This window comes from Exserohilum turcica (assembly GCF_000359705.1).
Source record: "Exserohilum turcica Et28A unplaced genomic scaffold SETTUscaffold_9, whole genome shotgun sequence".
Lineage (NCBI taxonomy): Eukaryota > Fungi > Ascomycota > Dothideomycetes > Pleosporales > Pleosporaceae > Exserohilum > Exserohilum turcicum.
In genome coordinates this window covers 1,231,434-1,246,911 of record NW_007360310.1, presented here as the reverse complement: position 1 = coordinate 1,246,911, position 15,478 = coordinate 1,231,434, and the positions used below count along the sequence as shown (strand labels likewise).

Below are 15,478 nucleotides of genomic sequence, written 5' to 3'. Positions count from 1 at the left end.
CCCCCCAATTTTTTTTTTTTTTTTTTTTTTTTTTTTTTTTTTTGCCGCCCAGCCATAGCTACAGATGGATAGTATTGGTATAGTCTCCACGTGTGAGGTGCGGATGGGTGGGGGTGGCACGGACCCTTTCTTGCTGGTGGTGGTGGCCCCCGCCCCTCCATACCCTCGCTCCAAATCTCGGTCTCGCTTTCTTGCCCTTGCCCTTGCCCTTGCTGTCGCTGTCGCTGTCGCTGTGTCGCTGTGTCTCTCTACACCGAAATAGGCATGTCGGGTAAGAGATTGAAACAAAAAAAACACACACAATAAAATAACTCGTCCGCTTTGCCTAATGTTTGGCTCGGCTATTGCAGGTTGTGCAGCCGGCGCTAATTGCTATCTCTCTCTCTCTCTCTTCGCATCCTCCACCGCTGCCACGGGTTCAAAGTGGTATCCTTGCTAGAAGAAGAGAACATGGTAATGGGATACCCCCCTCAAAAAACGCCAAATCATCATATTTTCCGCCATAAAGAAATAAAGAAGCGTGTGTTTGGGTCATGAGAGAATCAAGGACGTGGCCGTAACGTCGTCTCTCTATTGGTCAGTGGTAGTAGTAGTGGTGGTGGTAGTGGTGGTGAGGGGGAGGTAAATAAACATAAGAAAAAAAGGAGACGAGGGCGGTTGTGGTAATTGCGGTAAGATTGTGGCCATGTAAAATAATGGGCATCATGTGGTGTGATGTTTGTTGGTGGTGTTGTTGTTGTTGGAATGGAAATGCTTGCGACCGGATCGCCTGGACCCGAGTAATTAGTTGAATGGCCGGGTGTGTAAGTGTGTGTGTAAGTGTGTGTGTGTGTGTGTGTGTACTCCAAGTCGAGTATAGAGGTGGCGTTGGACGAATAGAAATTAAGCGCCGTGGATGGGCGCCAATGCAGAGCTGGTGGAGCACCCATACAGTAGGAAGTAGTGTAGCACGAGCGGTTGCGGCGCGCGCACGCACGCACGCACCCCCATGCAAAGCACCATGTTTGCGTAACAACAACGCATACATACTCTCTCCCTCTCTTTCTCTCTCTCTCTACTCAACCTTCCTCCTCTTGCCGCGAGGTGCGGGGTCAATCTGCGGAAACTGTGGTGCCTTTGCATCCACCGGTGTGCGACTATACGTCACTGTCCTCGTCACCACTTCGCGCACACTGACACGCCTCGACCGCCCCGTCTTCTTGTCTGCCTCCCATGTCTTGGGCGACGAGACGGCCGAAAAGGGTGATTGGATCGACTTTGCGCTTGCAGGCGACCTTACCGCAGCAGGCGAATAGGGTGATTGGGGAATGTACAGGCGGGGCGTCCGCGCTGAGTGCGGCCGCCTAAAGGGTGATGGAGGTGGGATGGTGACGGTCTGGATCTTGGTCGCTGGCGCCGACATTGGTGGCTCTTTGCAGTCGTCCTTGGCCGTGTCGCACTCGCTCCAGCTGCTGCATCTCGACGACGCTGGCGAGTCCTTGTCGGCTGGGGCGCATGTCGAGGTAAAGGATGCGCTCGAGGCCGACGACGTGCCTGAGGTGGGCCGGCTCTCGCCAAAGACAAACTTGCAGCTGGTGCCCGTCGACATGGGGCTCGACAGGACGGGCGACAGGTTCTTGAGAAACTCCAGGTAGGCCGTGGGAGGCGTGATGGGCGTCTTGAGGTCCGAGTCTTCGCGCTTGATGTTGGCAAACATGGGCGTCGTGGCCGACGTGACCATGGGCGACCGCAGCTCCGACGGGTACGTGGCCGAGACGGGCGTCTTGAGCGTGGCCAGCGTGGGCTTGGAGTCGGTGGCAGCCATGGCCGAGTTGGTGAATGCTTGGTGCTGGATGAACGAGTGACCGGGGCGAGGCTGTGCTATGCCTTGTTCCACAGCAAAGTGGAAGGGGTTGGAAAGCGAGGCAGGCAGGCAGGCAGACAGGTACCGTCAGGCAGCGGGGGGGGATGACTTGTGTTTATTGTATGTACGATGACACGAGGCGGTCGCCGTCAGTGTTGGCTGCGCAGAGGGTCGGTCGGGTGGGACTATTTTTGGGCGCGTAGAGAAAAGGCCCAGCGTTTCCTAAGCGCCGACGACTAGGATATGCAGGCCCCGTGCACTGGCGAACACCTCCACCACGCGTCGATTCGCTGAGCACTGCTTGAGCAGAATGTGCCGTCTCTGTGGCCCCCTGCAGCCTCTGCTCCTCTGGATGCCCGCGTGCGCCGTCTGATTCGCGGCCTGGCTTTCGGCTGCGTGACGGTGGGTGCGGATGTGCGGGAGGCAACCTCGTATCCTGAAGCTGAACGTGGCGACCGGGTAGTAGAGTAGCGTAGCGATGACGATCCGAAACGAGACGAGCTGATCAGACGCTGGTGCTGGCGTCAGAGGCCGATGGCGATGGATGGCAAAGTAGTGGTGGTGGTGGTGGTAGTACGTGTGCGTGCGCAAAACGAACGTGCCGGCCAGCGCCTTCAGCTGTGAATGTAAATGTCCCTCTGGAGCGTGCATTGGCCCGGTTTATGTCTTGCGCGCAGCCGCTGTCGCCCGCTGTCCCCCCCCCGGCCATGCGCGCGCGCTTCCATCTGAGGATACCTTGCCTCTGCCCTATTCCACGCCCGCAACACCTGACTCTGCTTCGCCGTTGAAACAGGGCGACCAGCGCTTACACTCGTCCCTTCTGCTGACTCCCCCGTGCCTATCACGCGGCCCAACCCACTTCTGCCTGCTTCATGCCCGAGCATTGGGCGATCCGCCCATCTTGCCTCTGTTACACCCTCTCGACACAGCCGGCCAATGACCTGCCCGAGCCATATGCAAGATGAAGCCACGCCCAAAGGCCCCGATCGCATTTCCCCAAGACTCCCAGCACAAGCCTCTGCCCACTGACTACAAGGTTCCATCCCGACGTGCCGCCCTCCAACGAGCGCAGAGACTCGCACTTGGCTCTTGTGCTTGGGCCTAACCCACCAGCGCCCGCAGTACGCTATTCTCGTCCACCTCGCCATCCCTAATCGGCCTAACGGCGTCGCCGACCGTGATGGTGGGGTTCTGCGTCGACAGTGACGACACATGGCATGTGTGCTCCCCAAAGTACACACGCCCCTCGAATCGCCGTGTTTTGGACAGTGTTACAAACGGCTCCTGGTTTCGTTCGCCCGTTTGCTGGTCGATGCAAACCATCTGGCACCTCCGACACCCTCCCAGCATCTCAAAGAACTGCTGGCCAATCTGCACGTAGCGCCACTCGTCCTCCGCATAAGGCTCCTCCAGCCCAGGCGGGTACGCTGGATGCTCTGCAACCACAATGTTGGCTCGGAATACCTCTGCTTGTGCGGCCTTGCCGCCCTCCGCCTTGATCATTTCGTTCAGACGGTTGAGGCTTGCTCGTGATATAGTGAGGATAGGGCTCTCATTCGCCAGCAGAATCGGCTTCGAGACGCACGCGCCAGCCATCATGGCCGCCGTTTCTGGGAAGGCGCCGGGCACTCGCATAGCGCCCGTTTTGGGGTATTTTTGTAGATGCGCCTTCGAGTGCCTCGATACGCCGCTGCCATTGCCAACGGCTGGGAAGCGCGCCAAATGACACGCTACCCCAAGAGCCTGTGTAAAAAAGTCTGATATATCGCTTGACCGGTACGTCTTGGCTTTGATGGCATCGCCGCATACTTTGGCGCTGGCGTCTTTGTACATGGCATCTTCTGCAAACAGGCGGGGATCAGCCGAAAGGGGAACCGTAATCTCGTGCGTAGTAGTCGTCTCCTGTAACACGCCCGCCAACTTCACCCGTAGCACGCCCTTTTCGACATCAATACTCGGACGTATGAGGGCCATCTTTGGGTAGCGCTTCTGGCTCAGCGCGGCTCCCGTTCCTTGATGGACAAGACACCACTCACGATCCCACACAAGGCCCTCTGGCCGCACTTCCCACGCAGTCCCCGGCGGTACGCTGAATCCTGCACAGCTTTTGATAGGATACACCGACAGACTCTCCACATGTAGGCGGCTTTGCGTTGGTGGCTCAACCTCAACAACTGTCATTGGAGATGCGTCCAACGGAGGGCTATCCTGTACGAAAAACTCGCGCACGAATGCAACAAAGTACTCGACGTCTGATAGGGTGCTCATGGCTCCGACACTGACACGTATGATGCCAGTTGGCTTCGCATGGATAATGTCGTTATCGTTGCCGCACCGTTGCCCTGCCGAAAAGTTGTCACGCATTTCCCACGGTGCCAACCCAAGTGACGACGCAACTCCGCCCGGGTTGCAGAGCCCGCCCGTTCGGAGATGGATATTCTTAATGGCAGCCAGTTTCTCCACTTCTGCATTGCTCACCCAGCCACCAAATGGATTGCACAGGTTGAAAGCAACAATTGGGCCTTGAGTAAGCGAGTCTCCGTATGTGGAGGCCGGGTCCTTGTAGACGTGGCAGACCTCATGACCATTCCCGTGCCGTAACGACAAGAGCCCTTCGTATAGCCTCTGCACGAGGAAGGTGGTGTGCCACGAGACTCTCTCCAACGAGGTGTATAGTTCCTGGTGGACGGTCATTGCACTGTCAAGCGCCATGATGCTATGTATAGGCAAAGTGCCGTCCTCTAGTCTTTCGTGGAGCGAATCTGCCTTTTTTGCGTGCCACTGTTCCTTGAGACATACAACCATGTCGACGGTGCCGCCACCAAAGTAGCGGCGTTTATCAAACATGGATGCTGACGCTTGCCTGACAATCAATGCGCCAAGATCGGGAAAGCCGAATATCTTGTACAGGCTCAATACCGTAAAGTCGGGGGCCTCGTCAGGATTCCCGAGGTTGAGTGGCGATGTTGAGACCAACGCTGCAGCGTCCAACAGGGTATACACGGCATTCTGCTTGTTGGCACGAATCCGGCGTGACCAGCCCAGCGGTAGGCGGCGCCCGTTCATGTTGGATTGTGCTGGGTATGCGAATAGCTGTGTAGAGCCCGATCCATTTTCGTCACTGTCGATCCATGCGTTGACTTCGCCGTCGGTAGTAAAGCATCTGTGCGTGGCCGCTACCTCGCGCACGCCAATCAGGCTCGTATGCGCATCGCGGTGGTAGCCATACCAGAAGCCCCCGTCTTGATCGCGAAATGCCTCCGCCACCAACTTGATTCCGGCCGTGGCGTTGGCAACAAAGACCACGTCAAACTCGGCGGGGTCGGCGTTGAACATCTGTAAGAGGCGTAGTCGTACATCCTCGATTCGGCGCGTCGTCAATTGGGAGGCGTTGGAGGCCGAGTGTGGGTTGCCGTATAGGTTCGCGACCATGTCGGCAGAAAAGCGCTCCATGAGCGATTTGGAGTAGAGCGTAGTTCCTGCATGGTCGAGGTACGTTGTATCTGCAGAGAGTCAGCGCATATCCTCGCCCAAGTCACGACAGCCGCACCTTGTAACATGGGATACTCTCTAGTGCGAAGCTGCTGAATCGCACTGTTGTAACGGATGCATTCTGCCTCGTCCATGGTGCCTGCTGTGTGTGGCTGGATGCGCAGAGAGCTTTATTCACCCGTAGTCGCTCAGAGAACAGGACAGACGGGTCGAGTTTGTGAAGAAACCCATTTGTTCGTGGCAGCCCGCCGTGTTTGCGAGAGTGGGGGAAACGCGAAGGCGAATGGCGGAGTCGCGACCTATGGGCCCCAAGTACGGCCGGCCCCGAACGCCCGGAATGCGGCATCCTCCATGCACGTCACATTAGTCTACTCGCTTGCTACTCGGACATCTGTATAGCGTTGATTTGCCTGAAAGTATGTGTTATTGGTGGCATCGCGCCCAAGATGCGATAAGAATAAGTCTATTCATGTCTCGTTCGTGACAAGTCTAGTCTAGGAGGGGTAACTAATGCGTAAGTAACCTGTAGCAGTAAACCAAAAGATCAATCAAACTCGCTGCGCCGTACTTTTAGGAAATCTATACTTTGTTCGCCTCTATGGACCGCCAGTCCTTCACAACTGCCTTTCCAGAATCATTTCATCGACCACCTACAACTGCTTGTCCTCCCTAGCCTGCTTCTCAGCAGCTATCTTTGCCTTCTCCATCCTCTCCTCCCTCAGCGTAGAGTATATCCAAAACCACACGGCCACCTCCAAGAAGCCCCAGCTGAAGACGAGGCCATTGCACAAGCTTGCACCAGCGCTTGCCCTGTAGTCGGCACCCTTTGCCCCAAAGAGACCGCCCTCCTTGAATGTGTATGAATACCCGGTGATGCCAAAGAGGAAGAGAAGGCGCACGGGTGCCTGGAGGCCCCAGTACTCGTCGTAGATTTGCTCATGCAGCGACAGCGTGGTCAAGTCGCTGAGGCCGAGAAAGGCGAAGAGAACGGCTAAGAAGGCCGTGGCCGCAGACGGTTTGCTGAAATCGCGGGGTATAGGCTGGAAGCGGTCAGGGACTTGTTCCGATGCTGAATTGCCAATTCAGTTGATGGCTGTGGCACATACGAGTTCCATCGACTGCGCCAGGACGAGGACAATGCCTTGATTGGCAATGAGGGCCGGACTCCTGAGCATAACGACTGCGAGGGTCAAGTGGAACAGCGATATGCCGCGTACCATGTTGTTTGCTGATATTATCGCCATGTTGGAGAGTGGTTATGTCGCAATCGAGACAGATTTGGGTGTACAATGGAAGGAGGATGTTGTTGTTGCAGTCGGTGTGCAGACCGCGACGCGGCTTGGACAAAGCCCGCTAAAGTCCGTCCGCATCCCTCCCTCGATGCCAAGCCTTGATGATAACGCGTTTCACTGCAATCTGACAGGACTCCTCTTGGACCTTCCTCAGATCCAATATGGACAAGAGCAGTTCTGACATCATTGACAAGAGTCACGTCTCAGCAGGAGATGGTGGCTCACAGAGACGGCGCACGTTTAGTGCCCGCAGCATCCTCTCCTACATATTGCTTTTTCTCATCGTATTTGTAATATGGTCCCCCGACGCCCGAGGCCTGCTCTGGAAACCCCATCGGCATGCGTGTGGGAAGCACCTGACGGTCGAGGAGAGAGCCGTAAGGATACTCAAGGAGAATCCACTTATTGGTTCGCACATCGGCAGCCGGTTCTGATCATCTACTAACTTTGCGAAGATGGTCACAATGATCTGATGATTTTCGTCCGAGGCGAATACTCGAACCATATTTACAACATTTCTGGAAACGACTTTGCGGAGAAGTTCGAAAACGGAGGACTCGCACAGCATGTTGACATTCCGCGCCTGGAGAAGGGCATGCAAGGCGGTGCATTCTGGAGTGCATTCTGGCCTTGTCCTTTGGGTGACGGCACCAATTTCTCAGACGCAAGATATCACAACAGTATGTTGCAACACTGCCCTCAACTAATTAAAACCTAACAATAGCAGTTGTCAAAGCCACTCTTCAGCAGCTCGATCTTTTCAACCGACTAGGCAAGGCCTATCCCAAGTACTTTACTCCGACGCGTAGCAGCGCAGAAGCCATCAAAGCCTTCAAGGAGGGCAACTTTATCGCCCCTGTAATCATAGAGGGCCTGCACCAAATCGGTAACTCCATTTCCACCCTGCGTCTGTACCATGAATTGGGCGTGCGCTATGCGACCTTGACCTGGAACTGTCACAACAAATACGCCGACGCTGCCGTCGAGACTGACTCTGACTGGAATTCCCACATCGCAAAGCCGTACTGGAAAGGCCTCAGCCCGGCAGGCCGAGACTTGGTCAGGGAAATGAACCGTCTCGGCATGCTAGTCGATCTGGCCCACGTAAGTCAAGATACCATGCGCGACGCACTCGTGGGCAACGGGGCTGCAAACTGGAACGGCAGTATTGCGCCCCCCTTCTTCAGCCACAGCTCTGCTTATGCAATCTGCCCCCACCCCCGCAACGTACCCGACGACATACTGCAGTTGGTTAAGCAGCGCAACTCTGTGGTCATGGTAAACTTCAACCCAGAGTTCGTGTCATGCAAGGCGGCCGAGACGCCCAACTCTTTTCCCGAATACGTTCCCGAAAACAATACACTGGCACAGGTTGTGAGACACATCACACACATAGGCGAACTCATCGGGTACGACCATGTTGGTATCGGCACCGACTACGATGGCATTGAGGAGACACCAGAGGGGCTAGAGGATGTTTCCAAGTTCCCCGACCTTATCGCAGAACTACTGAGACAGGGAGTCAGCGATAAAGATGCGGCAAAGATTGCTGGAGGCAATATACTAAGAGTATGGGCTGAAGCCGACAGGGTTGCAAAGGAGCTCCAAAAGACGATGCTGCCATTGGAAGACGAGTTGCAGAAGTGGTAGACCTAGCGAGCTGTGCAATGTATGGGAGGATGATTTATCGAATATGAAATATAGAACAGCTGATGTAACTCTAGCAGGAGCGAGATAACGAAATGACAAGAGCAGTATTATTTACTTCTATCGCTCTTTTGAAGGGAACTTCGGCTTTTCGAGGCAATTCCTGCAGCACAGCTTTCCGGAACCTTGGGTAGATGAATATGGTAAGTTCGACAGAGACCGGCGTTGAGTGGCTGCGTCCCCCACCTGCAAGGCGGCGTCACACCACATTTCGGATGCCTAGGCCTTGGCGGCGTACAACAACATGCCATCCCAAGAACCCACTCGTATGCAATGTATATAATACCAGCATACCTTATTCTGCTTCTCAGCTTCTTCCCACATCTCATCCAGCATCCCACTTGAAAGACAAATTCAACTCTACTATCAAACTTTGCCCAATACCCCATTCTCACTCCACCCCATCTTCTCAACCAAACCAAACCACCAAAACACTGAAAAGAACAGAAACCAACAACAACAACAACAACATATCCAAAACATGCCACAGCCCAAGCTCAAAACCACAATTGCGATCCTAGGCTGCGGCGACGTAGGGTCCACGCTCGCCTACACACTCATCCTGCAACCCATCTGCTCCGAAGTCATTCTCGTCGACCTGAAGCAATCGCTGCTGGAAGCCCAAGTCCGCGACCTCTCCGACGCCACGTACCGGGGCGGCAGCGGCGTGCGGGTGCGCGCTGGAACCCACGCTGACGCCGGTCAAGCCGACATCGTCGTGATAACAGCCGGCGCAAAGCAAAAGACAGGCGAGTCTCGCCTCTCGCTGCTCAGCCGCAACCTGCACATTCTCGAAAGCATCTTCGCCGCCATGGCGCCAATAAACCCGCATACCATCCTGCTGCTCGTTGCGAATCCAGTCGATATCCTGACGTATTTTGCGCGGAAGATGAGTGGGCTGCCGGAGAGCCAGGTGCTGGGTACGGGCACGAGTCTGGATTCCGCGAGGCTGAGGGGCGTGTTGGCGGAGAAGGCCGAGGTGGCGCCAAACAGTATTGATGCGTATGTGCTTGGGGAGCATGGGGATAGTCAGTTTGTAAGTTTTTTCTCCCGTTACTCTTCTCTTCCTTTTTGTTCTTCTTCTTCTTCTTCTTCTTCTTCTTTTCGTTTTGAGAGATACCAGTCAGGCAGTCAGTCAGTTCGTTTCCAATCTAGCAGCACACCAGACAATCAAGTAGAACAACCAAAAGCACCTCCTCCATGGAATACGGAAAGACAAGAAAGATATCTAACAAAACTACCAGATCGCCTGGTCCTCCGCCACAATCGGCACCACGCCCCTCTCTCTCGCCCTCCCCGCCTCAACACTAACACCCAGCTTCAAAACCTCCATTGCCGCGCACACGCGCGGCGCCGCGGGCGCCATCATCGCCGCCAAAGGCTGCACCGCATACGGCATCGGCAACATTGCCGCGAGCATCTGCAAGTACATATTATTTGACTCGCGCTCCGTGCGCCCGCTGTCCTTCTACCAGCCGCATCTCGGCTGCTGTCTCAGCATGCCGGCCGTCGTCGGCCGGAAAGGCATTGTGCGCGCCATGCCGATCAAGCTGGATGCCGAGGAGCAGGCGCAGCTCGAGGCGTGTGCGCGCGGGCTGCGCGGTGTGATTGAGGGTGCCGAGAAGGAAATCAGTGCTGATCTGGTGTTGGAGAAGGCGTTGAGTGAGGACCGGGGGGCTTGAAAGATTGAGCATGGTTTTATATCATGAAATACAGAGAGAGAGAGAGAGTACTACTGAGAAACTAGATCCCTTTATTGCATCACGCTAGATAACTTCTAAGCTTCTCCAGAATTCCCGCAACAACCTTTTCATTCTTGCCTTCTTGTCTCTTGCTCTCGCGCGTCGCCACCTTCTCCAACTGCCTCGCCACATCTTTATTCCCCTCGCTACCACTCATCCAGTATGCCTCGCTGCACTCGACAAAGCGTACAAACGCCTCGAGCACTACTTCTTTGCCCTCCCAGCTCTTACCGCTAAGCGCCTTGTCCAGGACGGGCCAAATGCTTTTCGCAATCGGCGGCTCAATCTTCTCGCTGCCGACCGCATTCGTGATTTGCAGGACGCAATCGGCCACTGTTTTGGCAGCCGTGTGCTTGATAGCCCACTGTCTGCTTTCAAGATGGGTGTCAGCGAGCGTGAGGATCTCAGTGAGGTACAGCGAGACGGCGCGGGGACCTGCGACATGGTCGTCCCAGGTTTCGGTGAAGCTCTTGCAGACCTGCTCGTCGCCGTCGTGTTTGGCGAGGAAGACAAAGGGCAGGAAGTCTGCGGCGAAGGCGTTGAAGCGGTCTGTTGCGTGCGCGCTGATGGCGCGCATCATGTCTGCGGCCAGCAGCCGGTTTCGGTCGCTGTTTTCCTCCGACTCAAAGTACATCTTGTTTATGAATGCAAACGTCGAGAGAATCTGCTTGTCGGACGCGAGCCGCGCGAGATACCCGGCTGCGGCGGCGTAGGACGAGCTGACAGTCTCGTTGCGATCGTGGATTTGCTTCTGGATGAGCTTGAGGAATCCGTCGGCGTAGGGGTTGAACAGGAAGCGGTGGCGTGTAGCCAGTGTGACGAGGACTCGCGAACATCCTACTTTTGAGGGAAGACCGACTGCATTCTTCATTGCTGCTTCGATGCGCGGGATCAATGCTGCCATGGTGTCTGCGTCTGCGAGGTCGAGACAGCGCTCCACTGACTCTGTCAACGGGGACTGGCGTACGCTCGCAAGACGCATGTCGTCGATCTTTTGCTCGGTAAGATTGTACTTGCTGGCGTTGAGATGCACATAGTTGACTGCTTCAGGTTCCAAACTACTGAGCAAGCCGAGCAGGCGCTCCACGAGCTCAGGGACGTGTGGATTGAGCGTCTTGGCATTGCTCTTCTTCACAATCTGTAGGAGTGTGTGCACGGAGAATAACCGAACCTCTTCGGCCGATGACTCCAATCCGGAATTCGAAAAGAGGAAGGGTATAACACGTTCCAGCTGGACTGTTGCAGACTTCAACGAGGCATCTCCTGCCTCTAAAGAGCGGGTCAATATCCCGGTCAGGACACGAGCAAGAGATGCGGCAGCAACACGGACGCTCTCCTTGATGTCGTCCAAAACTTTGAAGGTTTTACTCCAGATGACGTCGAGATACTTCTCATACTGCATCGTTGTTAGGTTTGGTGCCGCAGTGAGCAGGAATGCTTACCTTTTCGATACTACGGCCCTGAACAAGGTCTGCAATGGCCGCGCAAGAAGCCTGACGCACTCGCCACTCTTTTGTGAGGATGCTGACAAGAAGATCATCCATAATCGCGTCAAAGTGCTTGTCTATAGTAGCTGAAGAGTCCTTAACGAGGGCGTTCCAAATGTCATTCATTGAGCGCTGCACGTTGGTGTTGGGATCAAATCTGGATTGGTTAGCATTCCTCTGCAATAATCACACTGTCACTTACCTATATCGATATAGCTTTGGGTAAAGCTTTGGGTTTTGTGCAAGGTAACCGTCAACGCTCGAGTCTGAGAAGATGTTGCTTAGTCCAAACCGCCCGAATGCAGCTCTACTAGACCAGATTGAGTTGTGTGAAGCCATGGACATGAAGCGGTAGACGAGACTCGAATCTCCAACTTCAGCCGCCAAATTCAGGATGTCCTTGTATGTCGTGATGGAGCCGTCACCAGTAGGTAAAGCGCCAGGTTCAAAGAGTTGCGTATCCTCCGTGACCGTGCCCGCCATCTTGGGCTTGTTATCCGAAAATGAACCAACCAAATCACGAACAAGATCATCCTTCAGCTGCCGGTCTCCCTTTTCGTAAACAAGTCCAAGTCCTCGAGAGGCTGCTTCCTGAACGACTTCATCGCGGTCAGAGAGACAGGTCTTGAATGCGACCTGGCATTGGCCAAGATAACCTTGCATCTCGGGCTTGTGACCACAGTATTGGAGTAAGCAAAGGAGCCAAATTACAGAGGCTTTCTTCAGAGAAGGCTTTGTCTGTACACAACCTTTGAGCGTCTTTTCCAGTACCACACCGAGTGTCTTTTCGCGCTTCGGCCCAGATGGTGTTTGGAGAGGTGCATCCCACGGCTCTTGTGGCTGACCCGAGTGTAAGACATCCAGCTCGGCAGTGAGGGCTTTCGAGTCCCAGCCGTTTGCGAAACAACTGAGGGCTTCACCGACCGAGAAGTGAACTTCTGGTTGGCGTACCTCATGAAGCTCATAGAGCTTATCTTGGATAGCTTTGTAGTCAGACCCAGCCTCAGTGTCAGCCTCCGGCTCTTCCGTGATCATAGACAAATGACCTAATGCCAATATTGCGCCGGTAGTACCAGTCTTGGCAGAATCATAGATCTGCTGGGCGACATCTTCGACTTTGGCGTATTTGGATAGCAATGAAGGTGTGATGACGTAAAAGAGGCTAAGCTGATCAATGCATGAAAAAGCAGCACCCTTCAATGTCGCGTCTCGAGACTCTTGCATGATTGCGACCAGTGACCGCACAAGCCGATGGATAGGGTGATCATCCGTGATGGCCGTGGATTGGATACTACCCCTCCAGAACGCTCTGCTGTAGTAGTAACTAAGCGCAAGGATCAAACCACTGATTTGGTTTATATCAGCCCCAACAGCTGTCTCCCAGGTTTCCAGCTTTTCAAAAAAGGCAATTTGGTCGTTTTGCAGTGTATCTTGGTCGACGCTCTCATGTGATGCTAATAGGCCATATGCATGGGCAGCAGCAAGGCGTCGTGCAGGGTTATTCGATGTGACGAACCGTTGCAAGTTGCGGAAGTCCTGAACAATCTTGGCTTGCACCCAGTGACGCTGTGGTAGTAAGGATAACATTCGCACAAATGTGGTGCCGATATCTCCAACATCCCCAACGTCCTCCCGTGTCACTCTGTCGAAGCTAGCACGCAATATCACTGCCAATGAACGAGCATGGGACTCATTTGCAGCATATGCGCGGAATGCTTGGCGAGCACGCATGTCGGTAGTCATCTGAGTTTCAAGCTTCCTCTCCCAATCTTCTGGAACATCTTGGTTCATGCCCTTTTCGACCAAAGCAGACTGCATAGCGACACTGGAGCAGAAGCTGATGACAGTGGGCAGAGCCCCCGGAAATTGTTGGTGGAAATATCGGACCTGAACAACAGCGTCCGCTGAAGGGTCGACTTCCATGGCATCCTCATCTTGGCCTTGTTGGACGATGATGAAATTGATGAGCTTGTCAAAGTCTGGAAAGACCAGTTTGCTTTGCTCACGCTCACCAGGTGGGGTGTTGGACATTCTAAACCAGTAAGGGTCTAGGCCTCGCCGTCCTTCTTCTATTACCTCGTGCCGTTCGCCTGGGCCTCCGCTAACGGCGAGAATGTCTATCCACCGTGCGAGCACGTCTTCGTATGGAAGACAGCGATTTGCGAATCGCGTGGCCACATAGCGAGTGCTTCTTGTGAATTTGTCCGAGGCCGGCGTATTCTCCTGATCCACCGAGGCATATCGGAGCAAGATCTGTCTAAATCTGGGCATGATTGAGGCATCGAATGGTTTGGCGAATGCCCCTAGTACAGACGAAAGGGCTTCCTCTATACTGACAGCGACATCTTTGCCCGCTGAATCTTCGCGCAAGGACCGGAACAGAAACTCGAGGAGGTCGAGCGATGGTTCCAATAGTATCTTTTCTGGGGCTGCTTTAGCTAAGAGGCCGATAGTTTCGTAGCCGTAGCCTCGCAGTTCCATATCCTGGTCGCGATCCGGAGCTGGCCAGCCCTGGTCTTGGATAAAAGCCCTCAGGTTTCCCACAAGACTTTGGGCGACTTGGGAAAGATGACATGCCTCTCCACGCCGAGCGACAAAGTTGACAAGAGAAAAGATGGCGGAGCGGAATTTCGAAGCTTCTCTTCCGGCTGTTTTATTTGTTGCATTCAGCTCGGACGAGAGAAGACCCTCTTCAACAATCCTGGCTATTTGTTGAGGGTATGCTGTACATTTTGTAGATTTGGAGAGCACGCCAAGGATCTTGATGCGTAGGGGAGTCCTCACAGCCAGCGAGCCGCTAGCTGAACCCGAGCCGAAATAAAGACTGAACAGACTTTCGACAATTTCAGCTTGTTCAAGATCTTTGGCTAGCATGACACGCTTCAACGTGTCTTCGCCAACCTCTGCTATCCGGGAATTAGTATCAGCGGATGCAAACAATGCTGGAAAGAACTTTTCGTCATCATTAAACAGGCCACTCGCCATCAGTCGCGTAACCAAGGCTTTCGATTCGGTCAAGTTCAGGCCAGCATCTGCACTGGGATCCCATGCGTCTGGCTTGCCTTGAAGCGTCAAGAACTTGTACTCTTCTGAAGATAATCCAGGGCATCTTAAAGAGCCTGTATCTTGCGTATTGGCTTCTCGAACAATGGTCAACAGTAGCAGTTTCCCGAACCATTTAGAAAGGAAAGCTGCATCTTCGTCTGAAAGCGCCAATGTTGTCCTGAGCTCGTCATCTTCTTTGCTGCCTCGAAGAGGTAGTTTGAAGAGAACCAGGAGGCGCAGGATCAGATGGAACAGCTGAGAGGCATGCTGTTCCGATTTTTGATAGTCGTTGGAGATACCTTGAAGTAATATGGGGAGAAGCTCTAGCCGTTCGGCCACGGTGAGACGCGATATGCCCTGTTGGATGTAAAGAATGTCAAAATGCCGGATGAGAGGAACATTGGCATTGTCTTTGTATTGCTTCAGAAGAGCGCCCACTGGGAGCTTGATATCCCTGAGGCAGTGTCAGCTGATGAGTCTGGGGGCTTGCGGCAAACTGGGGTTGCGTACTGTGACTTGATGCGCGTATTGATATGCTGGCAGATGGAGATGACCTAGGAAACCCGCCATCAGCGGTGACCAAAAGAAACCAAGAGCACCGCATGTGCCCCCTGAACAGGCCTTACTTACCTTGTTCCGCACAGCGGCGCTCTCTGAGCCGAGCTTGAGTAGCAGAGGCGCGAGATAGAGCTTGAGCAGGTCCTCGAGTTTCTTGTCCGAGCTGGCGAGGGCTATGCGCATCTCGACCTTGCCGACCAGCGCAAGCTCTTTCGCTTCGGGCGTCTGCTCTGTCGCCATGTTGCAAAAGTGTTTGGTGTACCGTGTTGGTGATGCAGATGGCGCGGCCCTTTGGCGAACAAACGAACGTCC

The 15,478-nt window shown here is 54.3% G+C and overlaps 6 protein-coding genes across 6 annotated transcripts; 2 read left to right on the top strand and 4 right to left on the bottom strand.

The window, feature by feature from the left end:
• Positions 1-661: 661 nt before the first annotated feature.
• On the bottom strand, positions 662-1,918 carry SETTUDRAFT_174645 (uncharacterized protein). Its single transcript, XM_008033367.1, has one exon. The coding sequence runs from the start codon at positions 1,802-1,804 to the stop codon at positions 1,055-1,057; it is 750 nt and encodes a 249-aa protein (XP_008031558.1). The 5' UTR covers positions 1,805-1,918; the 3' UTR covers positions 662-1,054.
• A 624-nt stretch (positions 1,919-2,542) lies between these two features.
• On the bottom strand, positions 2,543-5,535 carry SETTUDRAFT_174644 (uncharacterized protein). The gene is made up of 2 exons (XM_008033366.1): positions 5,394-5,535; positions 2,543-5,346 (listed from the first exon to the last, which is right to left on the bottom strand). Exons 1-2 carry the CDS (start codon positions 5,467-5,469, stop codon positions 2,945-2,947), a joined length of 2,478 nt encoding a protein of 825 aa, XP_008031557.1. The 5' UTR covers positions 5,470-5,535; the 3' UTR covers positions 2,543-2,944.
• Positions 5,536-5,771: 236 nt separating this feature from the next.
• Positions 5,772-6,560, bottom strand: SETTUDRAFT_166399 (uncharacterized protein). Its single transcript, XM_008033365.1, has 2 exons — positions 6,442-6,560; positions 5,772-6,375 (listed from the first exon to the last, which is right to left on the bottom strand). Exons 1-2 carry the CDS (start codon positions 6,553-6,555, stop codon positions 5,986-5,988), a joined length of 504 nt encoding a protein of 167 aa, XP_008031556.1. The 5' UTR covers positions 6,556-6,560; the 3' UTR covers positions 5,772-5,985.
• A 228-nt stretch (positions 6,561-6,788) lies between these two features.
• Positions 6,789-8,277, top strand: SETTUDRAFT_44817 (uncharacterized protein; the record flags this gene model as incomplete). Its single annotated transcript, XM_008033109.1, has 3 exons — positions 6,789-7,035; positions 7,083-7,307; positions 7,355-8,277. The coding sequence occupies 3 exons, from the start codon at positions 6,789-6,791 to the stop codon at positions 8,275-8,277; spliced, it is 1,395 nt and encodes a 464-aa protein (XP_008031300.1).
• Positions 8,278-8,815: 538 nt separating this feature from the next.
• SETTUDRAFT_99718 (uncharacterized protein) lies at positions 8,816-10,016 on the top strand (the record flags this gene model as incomplete). Its single annotated transcript, XM_008033364.1, has 2 exons — positions 8,816-9,370; positions 9,579-10,016. The coding sequence occupies 2 exons, from the start codon at positions 8,816-8,818 to the stop codon at positions 10,014-10,016; spliced, it is 993 nt and encodes a 330-aa protein (XP_008031555.1).
• A 79-nt stretch (positions 10,017-10,095) lies between these two features.
• Positions 10,096-15,406, bottom strand: SETTUDRAFT_144170 (uncharacterized protein; the record flags this gene model as incomplete). Its single annotated transcript, XM_008033363.1, has 5 exons — positions 10,096-11,472; positions 11,519-11,720; positions 11,766-15,062; positions 15,119-15,162; positions 15,239-15,406. 5 exons carry the CDS (start codon positions 15,404-15,406, stop codon positions 10,096-10,098), a joined length of 5,088 nt encoding a protein of 1,695 aa, XP_008031554.1.
• Positions 15,407-15,478: the final 72 nt, after the last annotated feature.

Coding starts and splice junctions, on each gene's coding strand:
- SETTUDRAFT_166399 (XM_008033365.1), bottom strand. CDS start 6,555: ATGGTACGCGGCATATCGCTGTTCCACTTGACCCTCGCAGTCGTTATG. Junction 6,376..6,441: donor TGGCGCAGTCGATGGAACTC/GTATGTGCCACA, acceptor GACCGCTTCCAG/CCTATACCCCGCGATTTCAG.
- SETTUDRAFT_174644 (XM_008033366.1), bottom strand. CDS start 5,469: ATGGACGAGGCAGAATGCATCCGTTACAACAGTGCGATTCAGCAGCTT. Junction 5,347..5,393: donor AGAGTATCCCATGTTACAAG/GTGCGGCTGTCG, acceptor GACTCTCTGCAG/ATACAACGTACCTCGACCAT.
- SETTUDRAFT_174645 (XM_008033367.1), bottom strand. CDS start 1,804: ATGGCTGCCACCGACTCCAAGCCCACGCTGGCCACGCTCAAGACGCCC.